This window comes from Carassius auratus, unplaced genomic scaffold, assembly GCF_003368295.1.
Source record: "Carassius auratus strain Wakin unplaced genomic scaffold, ASM336829v1 scaf_tig00021605, whole genome shotgun sequence".
Lineage (NCBI taxonomy): Eukaryota > Metazoa > Chordata > Actinopteri > Cypriniformes > Cyprinidae > Carassius > Carassius auratus.
The window spans coordinates 1-18,636 of NW_020525123.1; the positions used below are offsets into that span (position 1 = coordinate 1).

General features: G+C 33.9%; 1 protein-coding gene and 1 long non-coding RNA gene across 2 annotated transcripts; both read left to right on the forward strand.

Annotated features, from left to right (window-relative positions):
• The first annotated feature begins 2,477 nt into the window (after window positions 1-2,477).
• Window positions 2,478-11,146, forward strand: LOC113077127 (uncharacterized). The gene is made up of 3 exons (XR_003281254.1): window positions 2,478-2,524; window positions 3,437-3,552; window positions 10,931-11,146. It is a non-coding gene; the product is annotated as an uncharacterized LOC113077127 (long non-coding RNA).
• Window positions 11,147-11,818: 672 nt separating this feature from the next.
• On the forward strand, window positions 11,819-14,581 carry LOC113077125 (ubiquitin-like protein FUBI). The gene is made up of 5 exons (XM_026249578.1): window positions 11,819-11,934; window positions 13,049-13,129; window positions 13,211-13,355; window positions 14,238-14,293; window positions 14,377-14,581. The coding sequence occupies exons 2-5, from the start codon at window positions 13,055-13,057 to the stop codon at window positions 14,500-14,502; spliced, it is 402 nt and encodes a 133-aa protein (XP_026105363.1). The 5' UTR covers window positions 11,819-11,934; window positions 13,049-13,054; the 3' UTR covers window positions 14,503-14,581.
• Window positions 14,582-18,636: the final 4,055 nt, after the last annotated feature.

Sequence of the window (18,636 nt, forward strand, 5' to 3'; positions counted from 1 at the left end):
CTCTCTGTGTGTGTGTGTGTGTCAGCAGTCATCTGTATCGGAGGACGTGTGTGGTCTAAGCGTCAGATCCCGGTTGTTTTCATCAGTCAGACGTGACGTGTTCCTCCAGTCTCCAGCGCAGAAGCGGTCGTGTGCCGGACACCAGCGGAGACGATCACCTGTGTCTCGGTACAACCACAAAACTCCTCCATCATCATCACAGTCCTGCTTTCACAGGAACTTGTCGTCTAAGTCTCCTTTTTCTGCTGCGGCACAATCCCACGACACACACGAAGAACTAATAATTATTAATACATCATCAGAGTTAGCTTTGTGTATGATCAGACACACACACTTTACTGAAAATCATGCTCAACGAGTTAACGATGTTTCTGACGAGTGAATTATCAAAATGAAAGAACAAAGCAGAGACAGAAAATGTATCATTTTCATCATTTTACAAGTTATAAAGTTTCTTGTAGATATATGGGCACTCAGTTTAATACACAGATGTATATTTGTAGAAACAGAACAGCAATACACTGTAGGAGTCACAATTAATACCATTTCTCTTTTATATCAAAAAATCATGAGGATATTAAGTAAAGATCATGTTCCATAAAGATATTTAGTAAGTTTCCTACCATAAATATATCAAAACTTAATGTTTGATTAGTAATATGCATTGCTAAGAACTTCATCTGAACAACTTTAAAGATGATTTCTCAATATTTAGCTGTTTTTGCTTCCTCAGATTCCAGGTTTCCTAATAGTTGTATCTCAGACAGATATTGTCCTCCTCACACACCACACATCACTGAGAGATCATGTATTCAGCTTCAGATGATGCACACATCTTCTAGGCAGCGCAGTGCGAGGGAAGCGCAGCTCTAAAAGATGTTTAATACGGTGTTTCTTCACTCTTCCAGACGGTGAGGTGTTGGTTCTACTGCGGTAAGATGGAGACGCTGAAGGACTTCACTCTGTACTGCTCGGACTCCTCTGCTGTCTTCCTGAAGGTGTCACTTTAAGGGCCCTAGATAGTGCTCATATATATATATATATATAAATTATTTTTTTCATTTGAAATTAAAAATGTGAAATCATTTTAATGTGCTTTGTCATTTTTAATAATATTATATAACATATAATATTAGTTGTAATTGCAACTTTAACTTTTATTGGCGTTGTAGTAATTTTAGTACTTAAGTTAAGCAACATGTATTATTCTTTTTTTATATTATTTATGTTAACATTTATTTTTCATTTTCAATTACCCCAAAAATGAATGTTTGTTGTTTGTTTTGTTTCACATAAAGATATTGATAATTACAATTTACTTTGTATTTATACGCTATACATTTTCTCATATTCTTTTTTTTTAACTTATTTATGATTTACTATAATAAATGTATTCTTATTGTACATTTATATATTTAATTTTTCTTATGTACTGTCATAATACTCTATTTATTTTAGATTATATACATAAACTTCCATTTATTTTCCTAAATTTTTTTCTGTTCTATAAGTATGTTTTACTCTCATTTTTCTTACCCTTTATGTGGATTTTTATTTGTTTTATGTAATCTATATATATATATAACACCTTATTTTTCCAGAACTATAAGTCACACTTTTTCATAGTTTGGGCTGGTCCTGCAACTTATAGTCAGGTGCGACTTATTTATCAAAATTAATTTGACATGAACCAATAGAAAACATGACCGTCTCCAGCCGCCAGAGGGCGCTCTATGCTGCTCAGTTCTCCTGTAGTCCTACACTGAACACATAGAGCGCCCTCTAGCGGCTGGAGACGGTCATGTGAACTCTTGGTTCTTGCCAATAAATGCGACTTATAGCCTGAAAAATATGGTATATATATATATATATATATGTGTTTTTTTTTTCCTGATTTATTAATCTCTGTATGTGTTTGTGTATGATGTGCAGGTGGATCGGTCCGGAGTGCCGTGGGATTTCTTCATCAGCTCTCAGCTCCGGTCTCGATGGTGTGGTGATGAAGCGGACGCTGATGTCCAGATCTGCTGTCATGTGTTTGAGGACGGGCTGCTTGACTCTCTGGAGGATTCCTCACGGAGACACGCTTCAGGTTCGGCTCGCTCAGACTCTCCTGATCCTCTGCATGTGTGTGTCCTCACAGACTCTTCTGTCTTTCATCTCTCCTCGTGTAGGATCTCCTGACCGAGCCCAGAGCTGGAGCAGATGTTTCTCTGCTGGTCGTTCTGCTGCTGGAGCTGGTGAAACGGTTTCATTGCTGTCGAGTGGTTCACGGAGGCCTGAAGCCAGACTCGCTCTAACTTTTACCTGAGGTAGGTGAATAAAGCACATGCACACGCAGGAATGTGCTGCTGGTTTTAACCTGATCTTCCTGTGTTTGTGTCTGCAGCGGCATCACAGCACTAGATTTTCTCAACTCGGTGGATCTGCAGCTCCAGACTGACGTCACAACAGCACGAGATCTTCCTTCGGCTCAGAATACATCCAGCAGGGTCTCCTGTCGCCTTCTGCGTCGCCCTATCAGGTGCATGCATCCCCCCGTTTCTTCCCTCACATAATGATCATTAAATGCAGTGTCTACTTTTAAGGTTTCTAATGTTTTTTGGAGAACAAAATGTTTGGATTTGGTTGCAATAATGTCATTTAATGTAACACAACATTTATGTAAAAAGTCTAATAACCTGCATATTCTGATGTGTGCATATTGAAATATATAAAAGAATAAGAGAGCATGTTAAATTTTATTGTGTTTCAAATGAGGAGAAAAGTCTAGGATTGTGGGCAAATAAAAAAAATCAATGAAAAATTACAACTAATTAGTATTTGAAGTGAAAGTAATTAAGTATTTTTGTCATAGATTTTTTGTTGTAAATATGTAACTAATGTTAACAAGCACACATTTTGATTTTAATAATTAGTAAAATGTTTGAAATTAACATGAACTTAGATAATATAATTATTAACTATGTAATTTTATCTCTAAATATTTTGTTTTTATTACTGTATTTATTTTTATTTTATTTGTTTGTATTTATTACAGTTTCTATATATTTTTTATTACACTTAAATAATTACAATTTTTAATTTATTCATATTTGTATACATTTATATGATTTGTGTGTGCATTTATTTGAATTTTGACACATTTATATTTGTTTTTATGGCGTTTAATTTTTTTTTAATCTTTATTTTTTTATTTTGTTTTGCTTTTATTTTCATTCATTTTTATTTGTATCTATTTTCATTAATTTTTTTAATGATTTATTTTTATATTTAGTCCTCAGTGTTTCATGCTGGATGTTCAGTTTAATTGAATGCGTTGTGAACCCTGCTCACGGTGGATTTAAAAATGCAGTAGAGAGTAATCATAAGAAATCATTAAATGCAAGGAAAAGTCATGTGATTGTTGCGCTTCATATCTGTGTTTTTGCGTCAGCTGGATCTGATCGGTGTTGCAGAAGTCGTGCACATGCTGCTGTTCAATCGCCCGATGAACGTGAAGCAGGAAAACTCGGCCTGGCGTTTAGATGAAGGATCTGGATCTGAGCACAGGTACAAACAGCATCTGATATCATTATAACAGAAAAACTGATGCAAGAAAACACAGAATTATATCTATTTTTCAAAGGTTTGACAAATAACATTTTCATGAGAATAAACCACTTTTTTGTGTGATAATTGTACCTTTTTATTATTATTTTTTTTTAAGCATGTGCAGACCTTTTATAATATTTGTTGCTGTCTTTAGCTTATGCAAATTGTCACATTTTTGTACATTTAATAATGTGGATTTTAGCACAAATGCATTTGATTTCTCTTGAAAATACTTTTAAAAATATATATTTTTTTATTAAATGGGTGTATTTCTATTTATTTCTTTTGTAATAGTTTTAAAAATGAAAACAACAGTAATAGATATTATAAATATATCTTTTGCATCTCAAAATATCAGGTGATTTTGGGGGGTGAGATGTGTCATTGTTGTGAGTTTATCATGTATGCAGGTGAAGTATTTGATCTAGTGATGGTCTTGTTTTCCAGCGTTCCCGTGTCGAGTCTTTATGGAAAGACTTCTTCCACATGATTTTGAATCCAGGACTAAAGTCTTCAGAGCTGGTTTTGTCTGAGCTCATCAGTATTGTGAGGAACAGCTTATGAAGATATTGTCATGTGTAAAATAATAACAGCAGCAGTGCATATGAATGGTTGGATATAAAATTAATGTTTTACATTGCTTTTTATACACATTTAATAAACAATTTTCGCAACATAATCTTGAGTGTTTTCTTAATTAATAATAGAAATGAAGAAAATCTCAATTTAATCTCATTAAAGTTACAGTCATCTAATGGATGATAGTTATTAATGACTAATGAGAGGATGTTGCATGTAATAAAGTGTGACACTATACAATAACAACAGTTTTTGATTAAAAAAAAGCTGCTTAATGCATAATTAAAATAGTAAACATCATTTAAAATACATTAAGAAAATAGTCAAATATTATTTACAAAATAACTTAAACTTAATTCAAATAAACATAATAAAACCTTCCACTAGATGGTGTCATGAAATCTAAGTTGCTGTTATTCCACTTATTTTTATTTAATTATTATAATTATTTGACCTCTTTGAATCCCCATTATTTATTTAATTTTGCTCTGGAAACCTGAAAATCTAAATACTAATCATCCTAATTCAACACATTCAGCTATTTGACAATTAATTGCAAGAATCACCCTTAAAGCAGTAATTATTAATAATTATTTATTATTTATTATTAAATTAATTCACACTCTCTTTTCATGATTGCACTTCACAACAACAGCTTGTTAATTAACATGAATTAAATCTAAAAATAGCAGTGAGCATCATGTGCTATAAAATACAACAGTAACAATAAAACCCACAGAAGAGGTGGGAGTTCAAAGGAGGAATCTTTATATCACCAAACTGCAGGGAGAGGAAGAGTAGATATAAGTCATGATCTGCAAGATTAATCACAATCTGATGTGATCCCACCACCTCAGAGAAAACCAGTGGAGAACTAAGCCAATAGTAGCGCTGGCGTGTTATTTGGTGTCAGTTCGAGAGTTCGTAGCGGGTTCGCGAATCATTTGAATCAGTTCGGGGATCGCGAATCATATGAGTCAGTTCGGGGATCGCGAATCATTTGAGTCAGTTCGGGGATCGCGAATCATTTGAGTCAGAATGGGAGTTCGGAGCATAGACATATATAGGTAGACGCCCCATCGAACGCTACTGCCTATTGGCACGAACGAGCCGTGGAGCCGCCCATCTTGGACCGGTCGCCCAGCTCCACTCAGTGTAACTTGTTTGCCAGGTGCAATGAGCTGTCAGCGCATTTAATTAATCATATCTCACTGAATACCTAACTGATTTTGACGCGGGGTTTTTTTCTGCAAAGGTCATTCATGCAGCTATGATACAGGACACATGGTTCAGCGTATTTTAATATTCATAATAGGCATACAGTTACATATTATATTCTGATATAATATATAAGTGACCAGACGCCCAAAATCTAAATATGTGAGGTAGGATATTTATAAATCACACACTATAAATATGATAAGCAGAAACAGATAGTTGCAGTAAAATAAGATATTTTAATAAGTTGAAGTTGAAGTTCAGTACAGTACAATAAAAGATCCTTGCTCCTTCTCAATTCTCTGGATTTAAGGACAAACTACAACCAATAGTACAATAGTAATGTTAAATCTTACTTGTGAAAAGTAATCCCGAGCCGTACTTGCGATGGTCCACCGATTAGAACAGGAAAATGCTGCACAGTAACTGCTGCTACGCAACGAAACTAGGAGTACGACCGGTTCAAGATGGCGGCCGCAAATCTCGTCGCTCAGTGGCCAATAGGGCGTCTGCTTATATGATGTCTATGGTTCGGAGCGTGATAGCGAGTCATTTGAATCAGTTTGGGTTTCGCGAATCATAGCTGTATATGGATAGGCATTTTTAACTAATTTAGTAGCTAGTTCTAATTATGTTTCCACGCGTGTTTAGGTATGAAATGTGAAATCATATTTTTTGTTTTAATGATGTGCCTTTTAACAGTATCAAGTATATTCAAAAACTAAACAAATCGTCCTAAAAAGTGCACGCATCTAGGCTAATGTAAAGTTACATGATGAAGTCATACTAGTGCGTGTGGCACGTGTGCAGTTTGAGTGCGTTCTTTCACTGCATTATTCGGTGTATTCAAATGCATTTATGAATGCATGTGAATCATCACAAAATTCAAGATATTGGGGTTAGAAAATGTATATATTTATATTATTTTATGTAGTTAATCAATATCACACGAAGAGTGCCATTTCAGTTTTTCTCCAAAAATCAGCATGATTTTGCATCAGCAGCAGTGCATATGAATGGTTGGATATAAAATTAATGTTTACATTGCTTTTGTACACATTTAATAAACAATTCTTGCAATGTAATCTTGGTTGTTTTTTAAAATAATAATAGAAATGAAGAAAATCTCAATTTAATCTCATTAAAGTTACAGTCATCTAATAGATGATAGTGGTTCATGTAGGTTGTCTACAAACCGGAAGGTTGGTGGTTCGATCCCCGGTTCCACCTGACCAAGTGTCGAGGTGTCCTTGAGCAAGACACCTAACCCCAGCTGCTCCCGACGAGCTGGATGTGCCTTGTATGGCAGACACCGCAGTCGGTGTGTGAATGTGTGTGTGAATGTGAGGCAAGTTGTAAAGCGCTTTGCATGGCCATGTGGTCTGTTGAAAGCAATATATAAATGCAGTCCATTTACCATTAATGACTAATGAGAGGATGTTGCATGTAATAAAGTGTGACACTATACAATAACAACAGTTTTAGATAAAAAAAAGCTGCTTAATGCATAATTAAAATAGTAAACATAATTTAAAATACATTTCCTTCTATTAATAAAATAGTCAAATATTATTTACAAATAACTTAAACTTAATTCAAATAAACATAATAAAACCTTCCACTAGATGGAGTCATGAAACCTAAGTTGTTGTTTTTCCTCTTATTTTTATTTAATTATTATAAATTATTTGACCTCTTTGAATCCCCATTATTTATTTAATTTTGCTCTGGAAACCTGAAAATCTAAATACTAATCATCCTAATTCAACACATTCAGCTATTTGACAATTAATTGCATGAATCACCCTTAAAGCAGTAATTATTAATAATTATTTATTATTAAATTAATTCACACTCTCTTTTCATGATTGCACTTCACAACAACAGCTTGTTAATTAACATGAATTAAATCTAAAAATAGCAGTGAGGATCATGTGCTATAAAATACAACAGTAACAATAAAACCCACAGAAGAGGTGGGAGTTCAAAGGAGGAATCTTTATATTACCAAACTGCAGGGAGAGGAAGAGTAGATATAAGTCATGATCTGCAAGATTAATCACAATCTGATGTGATCCCACCACCTCAGAGAAAACCAGTGGAGAACTAAGCCAATAGTAGCGCTGGCGTGTTATTTGGTGTCAGTTTGGGAGTTCGGAGTGGTTTCGCGGATCATTTGAGTCAGTTTCGGGATCGCGAATCATATGAGTCAGTTTCGGGATCGCCAATCATTTGAGTCAGTATATGAGAGTTCGGAGCGTGATCGCGAATCATTTGAATCCCTTCGAGAGTTCGTAGGGGGTCCACGGATCATTTGAATCAGTTTGGGGTTCGCGAATCATTTGAGTCAGTTCGGGAGTTCGGAGCGGGTTCGCGAATCATATGAGTCAGTTCGGAAGTTCAGACCGGGATCGCGAATCATTTGAATCCGTTCGTCAGTTTGGGGATCGCGAATCATTTGAGTCAGTATATGAGAGTTCGGAGCATGATCGCGAATTATTTGAATCCGTTCGAGAGTTTGTAGCGGGTTCGAGAATCATTTGAGTCAGTTCGGGGATTGCGAATCATTTGAGTCAGTATGGGAGTTCGGAGCGTGTCCGCGGATCATTTGAATCAGTTTGGGGTTCGCGAATCATAGCTGTATATGGATAGGCATTTTAAACTAATTTAGTAGCTAGTTCTAATTATGTTTTCCACGCGTGTTTAGGTGTGATATGTGAACTCGTATTTTTTGTTTTAATGATGTGTCTTTTAACAGTATCAAGTATATTCAAAAACTAAACAAATCGTGCCTAAAAAATGCAGGCATCTAGGCTAATGTAAAGTTACATGATGAAGTCATACTAGTGCGTGTGGCACGTGTGCAGTTTGAGTGCGTTCTTTCACTGCATTATTCGGTGTATTCAAATGTATTTATGAATGCACGTGAATGATCACAAGATTCAAGATATGGGGGTTAGAAAATGTATATATTTATATCATTTTATGTAGTTAATCAATATCACACGAAGAGTGCCATTTCAGTTTTTCTCCAAAAATCAGCATGATTAAAATGTGATATTAAGATACTACAAACAATGATTTAATTACAATTACAAAATGTTGCAGAATAATGTAATATATGAATGAATAACAGCCTAAAGAACCTTTGTGCCAAAACGGTTCTTTCTTGTCATTATAGAACAGTAAAGAACCCTGTTATTAGTAACGCGATTACCTTTGACAGTAACTAATACTGTAACGCATTACTTTTTAAATAAATGAACTCCGTTACCGTTACCATATGGTGCATTGTACATTACTTTTTTTAAAATTAATTAATTTTGACTGAAGTGCAGCCTAACCTGTTTGCAGCAGTGACGCATTGTAGGATTGGTGGATGCCAACCACTGTAAACACGAAGACGCACTGTGGGCGTGTCTCCGTTTATTCAAGTGTGTGCGGCAGTCATGGCGAGTCAAGGCGAGAGCAACACGAGTTTCTCAAAGTGGAAATATGCTCATTATTTCACTTTAGTTGAGCATAAAGACAAAAACCTTTTACTCAAATTTAAGCTGTGTCTTTCTGGTTCGAATGTCCTATCCTAGCCCACGAATTTCCAATCTGTGCGCTCAGATTTTGTGATTTTTGATTTTGTAATCCGTACCCTCGGTTTTTGAATCTTTACCCACGAATTCATAATCTGCGCGCACACTTTCGCAATCCGTTCCCATGGATTTGTAAACTGTAGCCTACTCACGGATTCATGCAGCAAGCTCCTACGTGTTAACATACAGTTTTAATGAATATTATTATGAGTGAGCGTAAGTGTCTTAAGTGATTCTCTGTATGTTTTTCTCATACAGGTGAAACATTGTTGAAAACATGCACCTGTCTCTACTGTGGAGTCGCCGGCTTTCAGTCAGCTCCTTAGCATGATAACATAGATTTCATTTTTTAACAGCATTTATATAATACATACATATATATGTTTCTCGAAATTGATTCTGAATAATTCAGATTGTTTTCATTTATTTCAAAATGTTTTGTGTTATGTTGTCCATTGTTGATAGTTTTCATACTTAAGCTGTGAAAGGAACATTTTTAAGAGCTAAACACAACGTCTTTTATGATGCAGAAGCCACTTTAGTTTTTGATTCTGAATATATTATTCAGATGTTTTGTTATTTATTTCAGAAATCCTTGTGATATACAATTTTCAGTTTGTGCTGGTCTGACTTCATCAAAATAGTGTTTAAAAATGACTTTCTGTTTTACTTTGTGTTTGTATAGACCATAACGCATAAAAATGCAGTAATGGGAACATTAAAGAAAGTTCTTTAAAAAAGTGACTAAAAGTGACTTTTAACAGTAGTGCATTACTTTTTGGTGTAAGTAATTGAGTTACTTTTTGAATTAAGTTTGGGATTTCCGAGCGGGTTCGCGAATCATTTGAGTCGGTATGGGAGTTCGGAGCCTGATCGCGAATCATTTGAATCCGTTCGAGAGTTCGTAGCGGGTCCGCGGATCATTTGAGTCAGTTGGGGGATCGCGAATCATTTGAGTCAGAATGGGATTTCGGAGCGGGATCGCGAATCATTTGAGTCAGTTCGGGGATCGCGAACCATTTGAGTCAGAATGGGAGTTCGGAGCGGGATCGCGAATCATTTGAGTCAGTTCGGGGATCGCGAATCATTTGAGTCAGTTCGGGGATCGCGAATCATTTGAGTCAGTATGGGAGTTCGGAGCCTGATCGCGAATCATTTGAATCCGTTCGAGAGTTCGTAGCGGGTCCGCGGATCATTTGAATTAGTTTGGGGTTCGCGAATCATTTGAGTCAGTTCGGGAGTTCGGAGCGGGATAGCGAATCATTTGAATCAGTTTTCGCGAATCATAGCTGTATATGGATAGGCATTTTAAACTAATTTAGTAGCTAGTTCTAATTATGTTTTCCACGCGTGTTTATGTGTGATATGTGAACTCGTATTTTTTGTTTTAATGATGTGCCTTTTAACAGTATCAAGTATATTCAAAAACTAAACAAATCGTGCCTAAAAAGTGCCTGCATCTAGGCTAATGTAAAGTTACATGATGAAGTCATACTAGTGCGTGTGGCGCGTGTGCAGTTTGAGTGCGTTCTTTCACTGCATTATTCGGTGTATTCAAATGCATTTATGAATGCACGTGAATGATCACAAAATTCAAGATATGGGGGTTAGAAAATGTATATATTTATATCATTTTATGTAGTTAATCAATATCACACGAAGAGTGCCATTTCAGTTTTTCTCCAAAAATCAGCATGATTAAAATGTGATATTAAGTTACTACAAACAATAATTTAATTACAAATACAAAATGTTGCAGAATAATGTGATATATGAATGAATATATTATATTATGAATAGTTTTAAAATAAAAACAACAGTAATATATATTATAAATATATCTTTTGCATCTCAAAATATCAGGTTATTTTGGGGGTGAGATGTGTCATTGTTGTGAGTTTATCATGTATGCAGGTGAAGTATTTGATCTAGTGATGGTCTTGTTTTTCCAGCGTTCCCGTCGAGTCTTTATGGAAAGACTTCTTCCACATGATTTTGAATCCAGGACTAAAGTCTTCAGAGCTGGTTTTGTCTGAGCTCATCAGTATTGTGAGGAACAGCTTATGGAGATATTGTCATGTGTAAAATAATAACAGCAGCAGTGCATATGAATGGTTGGATTTAAAATTTATGTTTTACATTGCTTTTTATACACATTTAATAAACAATTTTCGCAACATAATCTTGAGTGTTTTCTTAATTAATAATAGAAATGAAGAAAATCTCAATTTAATCTCATTAAAGTTACAGTCATCTAATAGATGATAGTTATTAATGACTAATGAGAGGATGTTGCATGTAATAAAGTGTGACACTATACAATAACAACAGTTTTTGATAAAAAAAAAGCTGCTTAATGCGTAAGTAAAATAGTAAACATAATTTAAAATACATTTCCTTCTATTAAGAAAATAGTCAAATATTATTTACAAAATAACTTAAACTTAATTCAAATAAACATAATAAAACCTTCCGCTAGTTTTATTACCAAACTGCAGGGAGAGGAAGAGTAGATATAAGTCATGATCTGCGAGATTAAACCACAAAGGCTGACGCAGAGGTATGTATAACTGCAATATAATATAATTTTGAGTATTATTGCTATTAGTATTATTTTCTAAAATTAGGTACATGTAATATAAAAGTACATATGGCAATGTTTTTGCAACAGCTCCAAGTCTCACGCGCAGTGTAGGCTATACGTCACTGTCCGAATCCGTTCACTTATTTATTTGTTCACTCTTTCCTGATATAGTGAACTAAACTGCCATACACTATATAGGGATTAGTGAATGAGTGAATGAGTGAGCGATTTCAGACACGGCATAGGTATGAATGGATTCACCAACCGGAAACGTCACGGTCACGTGTGCAGGGCGCGTCCCAGAGTTCTTTGCTCCGCGCATGCGCGCTGTCCTTTTCTCGTCCAGTAGCGGATCGACTAGCATCATCTAATGTAAGGCCTGCTAATCAAATCACGTATTAGTCTCAGTCGAGGTGTTTAATGTGTTTTAATGATGGATGAATGGCTGTGATAAGTGTTCCCGTGTTTTACAGTCACATCTCGAGCACAAATCCGACAGAATGAAGCGTTAAAGCGCGTTTATCTCCTCCGCGTGCTTCTCTCAGGCGCGCTCACGTGGTTTCCGCACAGATCATTTATTCTTTATTTACTCGTATTAAGCCTGTGCTGTGTTCTGAGAGGCTGCATATATAAACTGTCAAATTCTCATTATCTTAAAGCAGCACGTTAGTTTTTTGGTTCGTTGTCAGTGTTGATTCTTATTACAGTAATAAAGTACAGTTTGCATTCAATCATGTTGACATAATTGTTACATTGAACATTTTAAACGGTAACAAAAAACGTTTGAAAATTTAATATTTAAAAGTATTAACGTTACATTTGAAATCGGTGCATCTAACGTGTAAAATGTGTTTAACATAGGTTTTTGCCTTTAAGTTGTTTAAAATTGAAAACTTGGTTGCATTTTAAGATTGTTTTAAGATTATTTTAACTGTAAAAAATTTTTTTTAACTAGTTTTTAACTAAAAAAAAAAGGAACAAAACAAAGTATTAAAAAAATGTTGCTTAAGTAAAATTCTTAAAAAATTGTTCAACTGTTCTTACCTTTAAAAATTGTTTGATTTTAACTTTTTAACTAAAATTTTGACAATTGTTTTAGCTTAATTTGTTTAGCACTTTAAAAATGGTTTAGTTTTAACTTCATATTGTTTTGTTTTTTTAACATTTAGGATTTTAGATTTGTAACTTTAAAAAAAAAAATGTGGTTCTAACTTGAAAACATTTGTTTAACATTTAAAATGGTTGCTTTTAACTTTAAAAATGTTGTTTTTAGCTTTAAAATCCGTTCAACATTTGAAATTAACGTTTGAAAAAAACTGTTACTTTTAACTAGAAAGTGTTACAAATAACTTTTAAATGGTTACAAATAATGTCAGTTTGTCAGAAGTAAGCGGTTGTGTTAGCTGCAGGGAGGTGTGTGTTCGTGAGAGAGCACTGATCTGGTGTGTGTGTGTGTGTGTGTGTGTGTGTGTGTGTGTGTGTGCAGCTCATCATGCAGCTGTTCCTGCGCGCTCAGACTCTGCACACGCTCCATGTGTCCGGTGAAGAGAGCGTCCGTGACGTGAAGGTGAGCCGCTCTGCTCTTGGTCTCGCTCTGGCAGGGGTCTCGGCCCGTGAGCAGGTCTGATGTGTGTGTGTGTGTGTGCAGGCTCGTGTCCAGGCTCTGGAGGGCGTGTCTGTGGACGAGCAGGTTCTTCTTCTGGCTGGAGCTCCTCTGGAGGACGATGTGTCTCTTCTGGACTGTGGTGTGTCCGAGCTCTGCACTCTCGAGCTGACCGTCAGACTCCTGGGAGGTACGTCTGTCTCACTTCACATTCAGGCTTTATTCATCTAAACAACACAATGTGATCAATATTTTTTTTTTTTTTTTTTTATTATATATTTTTTTATAAATGTATAATTAAATATAAAAAAAATTATAATTTAGTGTTGTCAAATGATTAATCACATCTAAAATAAAATTGTTCATGTGTTCTGTGCATATTTATGTACATATAAATATATTTTTATATTTATATTTAATATAAATTGAATTAATATTAACATTTTCATGTTAATATTTTCTAAATGAATACTGTTGTGTTGAATTAATACGGTGTGTGTATATATTATATAAGGACACGCACATATGAAAAAAAAAGTATTTTGGATGCAATTAATTACGATCACTTTTTTGCACTAAATCACTAAATTTCTTAATATTAATTATATAAAATTTTAGTAATTAATTCTATTTCATGTTTAATATTTACTTTATATATTAAATATTATTATTATTATTATTATTATAAAAATAAAAATATTGTATGTCAAAATAATTCATGAGTTTTTAATATTTGAGTATATTTAATTTCTTTTTATAGTTTTCTAAATGAAATCATTTGTACATATTAAAGAAAATACTGTTTAACCATTTAAAAGCTTTTTATTTAAAAAATATATATTTGTAATTTATTTCATAATTTTTTTTCATTTTTTCTATATATATTTTTTATATGTAATATTTAAAAACTAATTAATATATATATATATATATATATATATATATATATATATGTATGTATTTTTTGTAAATATTAAAATCTCATTCAGATCAGTATTTCTTCACCTGACTGCTGATGTTTCTGGACTCGTGTGTGTGTGTGTGTGTGTGTGTGTGTGTGTGTGTTGATCAGGTAAAGTCCACGGATCTCTGGCTCGTGCCGGTAAAGTAAGAGGACAGACTCCCAAAGTAAGTCCGTTACATCTGTTTCTCGTGAGATGAAGCGTGATCTTATGTGTGGTGTGTTCTGAAGCGCTTCTGTCCGTCTGCAGGTGGACAAACAGGAGAAGAAGAAGAAGAAGACGGGCCGAGCCAAGCGTCGCATCCAGTACAACCGCCGCTTCGTCAACGTGGTGCCCACCTTCGGCAAGAAGAAGGGTCCCAACGCTAACTCCTAAACCCTGACGAGAACCAGAGAGTTTCACAGCTCCACGCGCTTTCTCTCAGTTTGAGGAAATAAAAAATGTAATAAATCCACCCTGTGCTGTCAAATACTTCCAGAAGGAGTCAAGTGCCTTTAAATAAAGAATAAGATACTGACACAAGAACTTAAATGTAAATCGTCAATAAGAAAATCTTAATTTAATCGAGGTCCGTATTGAAGTCATACAAGTAAATATTAATGTTAATATTCTCATTCCTTTCTGACTTTATGATTTCAACAGAGACGTGCAAATGTTAAAGATGGATATATATTAATGTATCATAACTAATATCTAATAGTTCTAATCTACAACACACACACTTATGTCATTTAATATTAATATTTAATCTTATATAGAGTAGCTTCATAATTTGATAGGTTTAAAGTTGACAACATTTTGGAGATATACAGTGATTTTTGGTTCTAAAAATATATATATTTGTGTCCATGTATTTATATATACACACATATAATGTAAAATGCATATAGAAAAGTATGCACATTTGTATATGTTTATAGTACGTAACATTTTAAAAGTTTTTGTATTTGATTTGCTTTTTCCAAATGAATAACACATTTTTGCTATGCATTTTTTTTTTTTTTTTTTTTTTTTGGTAAAATGCATAAATGATAAGGTTATTAAAAGTGCATGTATAATGTAGCACAGATGGAGCTCAGGGTTTAGTTTTAATGCAATTTTACAATCATGCAAATATAGAAATTTAATTTGATAAAAACTAACCAAAATGACCAAAACTCACGACTAAATGACTAAAACTTGTAATAATTACTAGAGCTGTGTGTTTCCCAGCCTCACACAGACACATGAGGGCAGTAGATTCACACTCACAGACTCCATCAGGAAACAAGATTCATGTTTAAAGTCATAACTCTGCATTTACAAGCGTAAATTGCCACAAAATTGACCCTTATGACTGGGTTTGTGCTCCAGGGTCTTATTTGTTGGGAAAAATAAAATTTGCAACTTCAGTTTTCAACTAAAAGTTCAAAGTTTAAGTCAAGAACGAGTTGTGATCAGTAATCATTACAGCAACGTTCAGGAAACATTCTCACAACGTTTTTTTTTTTTTGCGACCTTTTAATAATGCGATGACTGCAACACGAAAACTGGAGATTTTAACCTTCTTACAATATACACAAAAATAAACGTTAAAAAGATTTTTTAATTTTAAAATAGCATTATAATCACAAAGACATTTGACATTTGAGCATTCATAGAATATAAAAAAATAAAGAATCAAATAACTTTAGCTGAAATAGTAGAATGTTAACGTAATTACGTTCTAATCAAGACAAGAAAACATTTTTTAAGGATTCAATCTAATTTAAGATGCTTCTTAATTAAACTCAGATAATTCTCATTAATTATTATGATTAATGATGTTGACTATTAATGAACTGTGCATCCAGTGTGTGACTTCTGATTCATTAGCTGCCAAATAACTAAGAATATATATATACTTTTATTCAACAAGGTTGCATTTAATTTATGTAAGCAACAGTAAAGATATTTATACTTAATTGAGCAGTAAATCATCATATTATTCTGATTTCTGCAGATCATGTGACACTGAAGACTGGAGGAATGATGCTGAAAATACAGCGGAGCATCACAGAAATACATTACACTTTAACACAGATTCACACAGAAAACAGATGTTATGAATTGGAAATATTTATAATATTTTTTGTTTGTTTTTTTGTATTTTTGATCAAACAGAGACAGCTTTGATGATAAGAAACTTTTTTAGAAACCATTACAAATCTCACCGATCCCAAACTTTTTAATGTTAGTATATGCGAAAAATAATAATATACATAAAAGTACCACATATAATTGTATTTTATTCATTTATAAATGATATTTAATTCATTGTATGAAACTTGGAACATCTGCCGTCCAGACATCATTCAGAAGAATCTGCTCTGAATTGTGTAATATCATTTATCAGCAGCACATAAAGTGATATTAAAATAGATGATGTGCCTCATGAGGTGTCTCTGTCGCTCATCCATCAGCTCTGATCTCATCAATGCAATCATCATCATTTAAAGCTGATGTCTGTTTCCTCAAATCTCCAGAATCCATCAAGCTCCATCTAAACTGAATCGGTCTTTTCTGATATGAGACTCATGTGTCAGAATAAAATAAAAAACAATCTGTGGATGGGGAGGAATTATATTTCATATCAGAAATCACACAACTGTGTTTCATTGTCAGACTTCAAAAGTCAGCAGAGATTATAGAGCTGAGCGGCTCAGAGTTAGTCTTTCGGGAAACCAGCTTTATGATGCTGCTTATATATATGATAAAAAAATACAGTAAATTATGAAATATTATTCTAATCTAAAACAGCTGTTCTCTGTGTGAATCTGTATTAAACTTTAATTTATTTCTGTGATGTTCTGCTGTATTTTCAGCATCATTCCTCCAGTCTTCAGTGTCACATGATCTTCAGAAATCTACTCTTGACCTTTAAGGAGCAGGACGTGTTTAAAGACACTGAAGTGTTGTATTGAGTCTCTGCTGAGGTGTAAACGCTGAATGTACATCAGTTTTGCTTGAACGACTGTGGACGAACCATGTTGCTATAAGAGCAGTTGACCTCTGACCCCTCACTGATGCTGTATTCAGTCAGACAGCGCTGGTAATGATCTCTGACTGATGTCCTGATCCATCGAGCGGGACGGGACGAGAGCTGAAGAGAGACGGATTCCTTAAAGTGTCTGCATGTCGATCTCCCATGATCCACACACACACACACACACACTACAATATAATATAAAACATTACAAAAGAACATTTCTTGACCTACCAGTCAACAGTTTTTGAACAGTAAGATGTTTAATGTTTTTAAAGAAGTCTCTTCTGCTCACCAAGCCTGCATTTATTTGATCCAAAGTACAGCAAAAGTTTTAAACGTTTTTACTATTTAAAATAACTATTTTCTATTTGAATATATTTTAAAATGTAATTTATTCCTGTGATCAAAGGTGAATGTTCAGCATCATTACTCCAGTCCAGTGTCACATCCTTAAGAAATCACATCATTCTAATATGCTGATTTGCTGATTATCAATATTTAACACAAGTAAACATTTTTTCAGCATTCTTTGATGAATAAAAGAATCCAAAAATCAGCATTTATGTGAAATAAAAAGCCTTTGCAACATCATTCAAAAAAAAACAAAAAAACAATATATATATTTTTTGTAAAATAACTAAAAAGTAATTTCATTTTAGAAATGAATATTTTTATTTAGCAAGTTTTAAAATCTCAATAAATAACATTTTGAAATATATTCAAATAGAAAACAATTATTTTAAATAGTCTCGTAAAAATATTTCTGTTTATTGGTTTGCTGTAGGCTACTTAGGATCAAATAAATGGAGGCTTGGTGAACAGAAGAGGCAACTTTAATTATTCTCTAATTTCTAGCTTTTAATTTGCTTAGAAATCTATAAATGCTTGACAATAACAAATAATAATGATTTTTTTATATATATACTACAAACACTTATCACATAATAAGGCAGAATAGTTTCTATATTGTAATAAATCTATGTCAATTAATACTGTTTTGTTGATATACTTATCACCTGCTGGAGATGATTTGAAAAAACATATATTGTCGCAATTGTATTTTAATGTCTTTGTGTTTCCAAAAGTTTCAGTTCTTCTGTCAAAACAACTGTTTTCATATAGCGCTAGCTGGACGCTTTTGCCCATATTAGGAGTTTCCTGATATGACTTTCTGCGTGGGAGCGCGCTCCATTACATTAGAGAATGAATGAAACACACACTGCAGGAGAGTTTAGCGCTTCTGGGTCCGAATAAAATCTCGAAAACTATCTGGTCTCTTTGAGTTTAAATCTATATTTATTTACACCAGCTCTTGAAAACATCTATGTGAACACATTTGCCTGAAAAAGTGTGGGGGACGAATTTCCATGATATTAAAAACCTAACTTTTAAAATGAATTCTGTAAGGGATCTGTAGCCATTGTAAAGAACTCCGAACAGGAGTAATATGCTCTCTCTTAAGAGAACGCATCAAAAGCCTCGCAGAAGCAGTTTGGACCAGT

What these genes read in the sequence shown, in the direction of transcription:
- LOC113077125 (XM_026249578.1), top strand. Translation starts at nt 13,055, where the DNA reads ATGCAGCTGTTCCTGCGCGCTCAGACTCTGCACACGCTCCATGTGTCC. An exon ending in AGAGCGTCCGTGACGTGAAG is followed by an intron (nt 13,130 to 13,210) that starts GTGAGCCGCTCT and finishes GTGTGTGTGCAG; the next exon opens with GCTCGTGTCCAGGCTCTGGA. An exon ending in GACCGTCAGACTCCTGGGAG is followed by an intron (nt 13,356 to 14,237) that starts GTACGTCTGTCT and finishes TGTGTTGATCAG; the next exon opens with GTAAAGTCCACGGATCTCTG.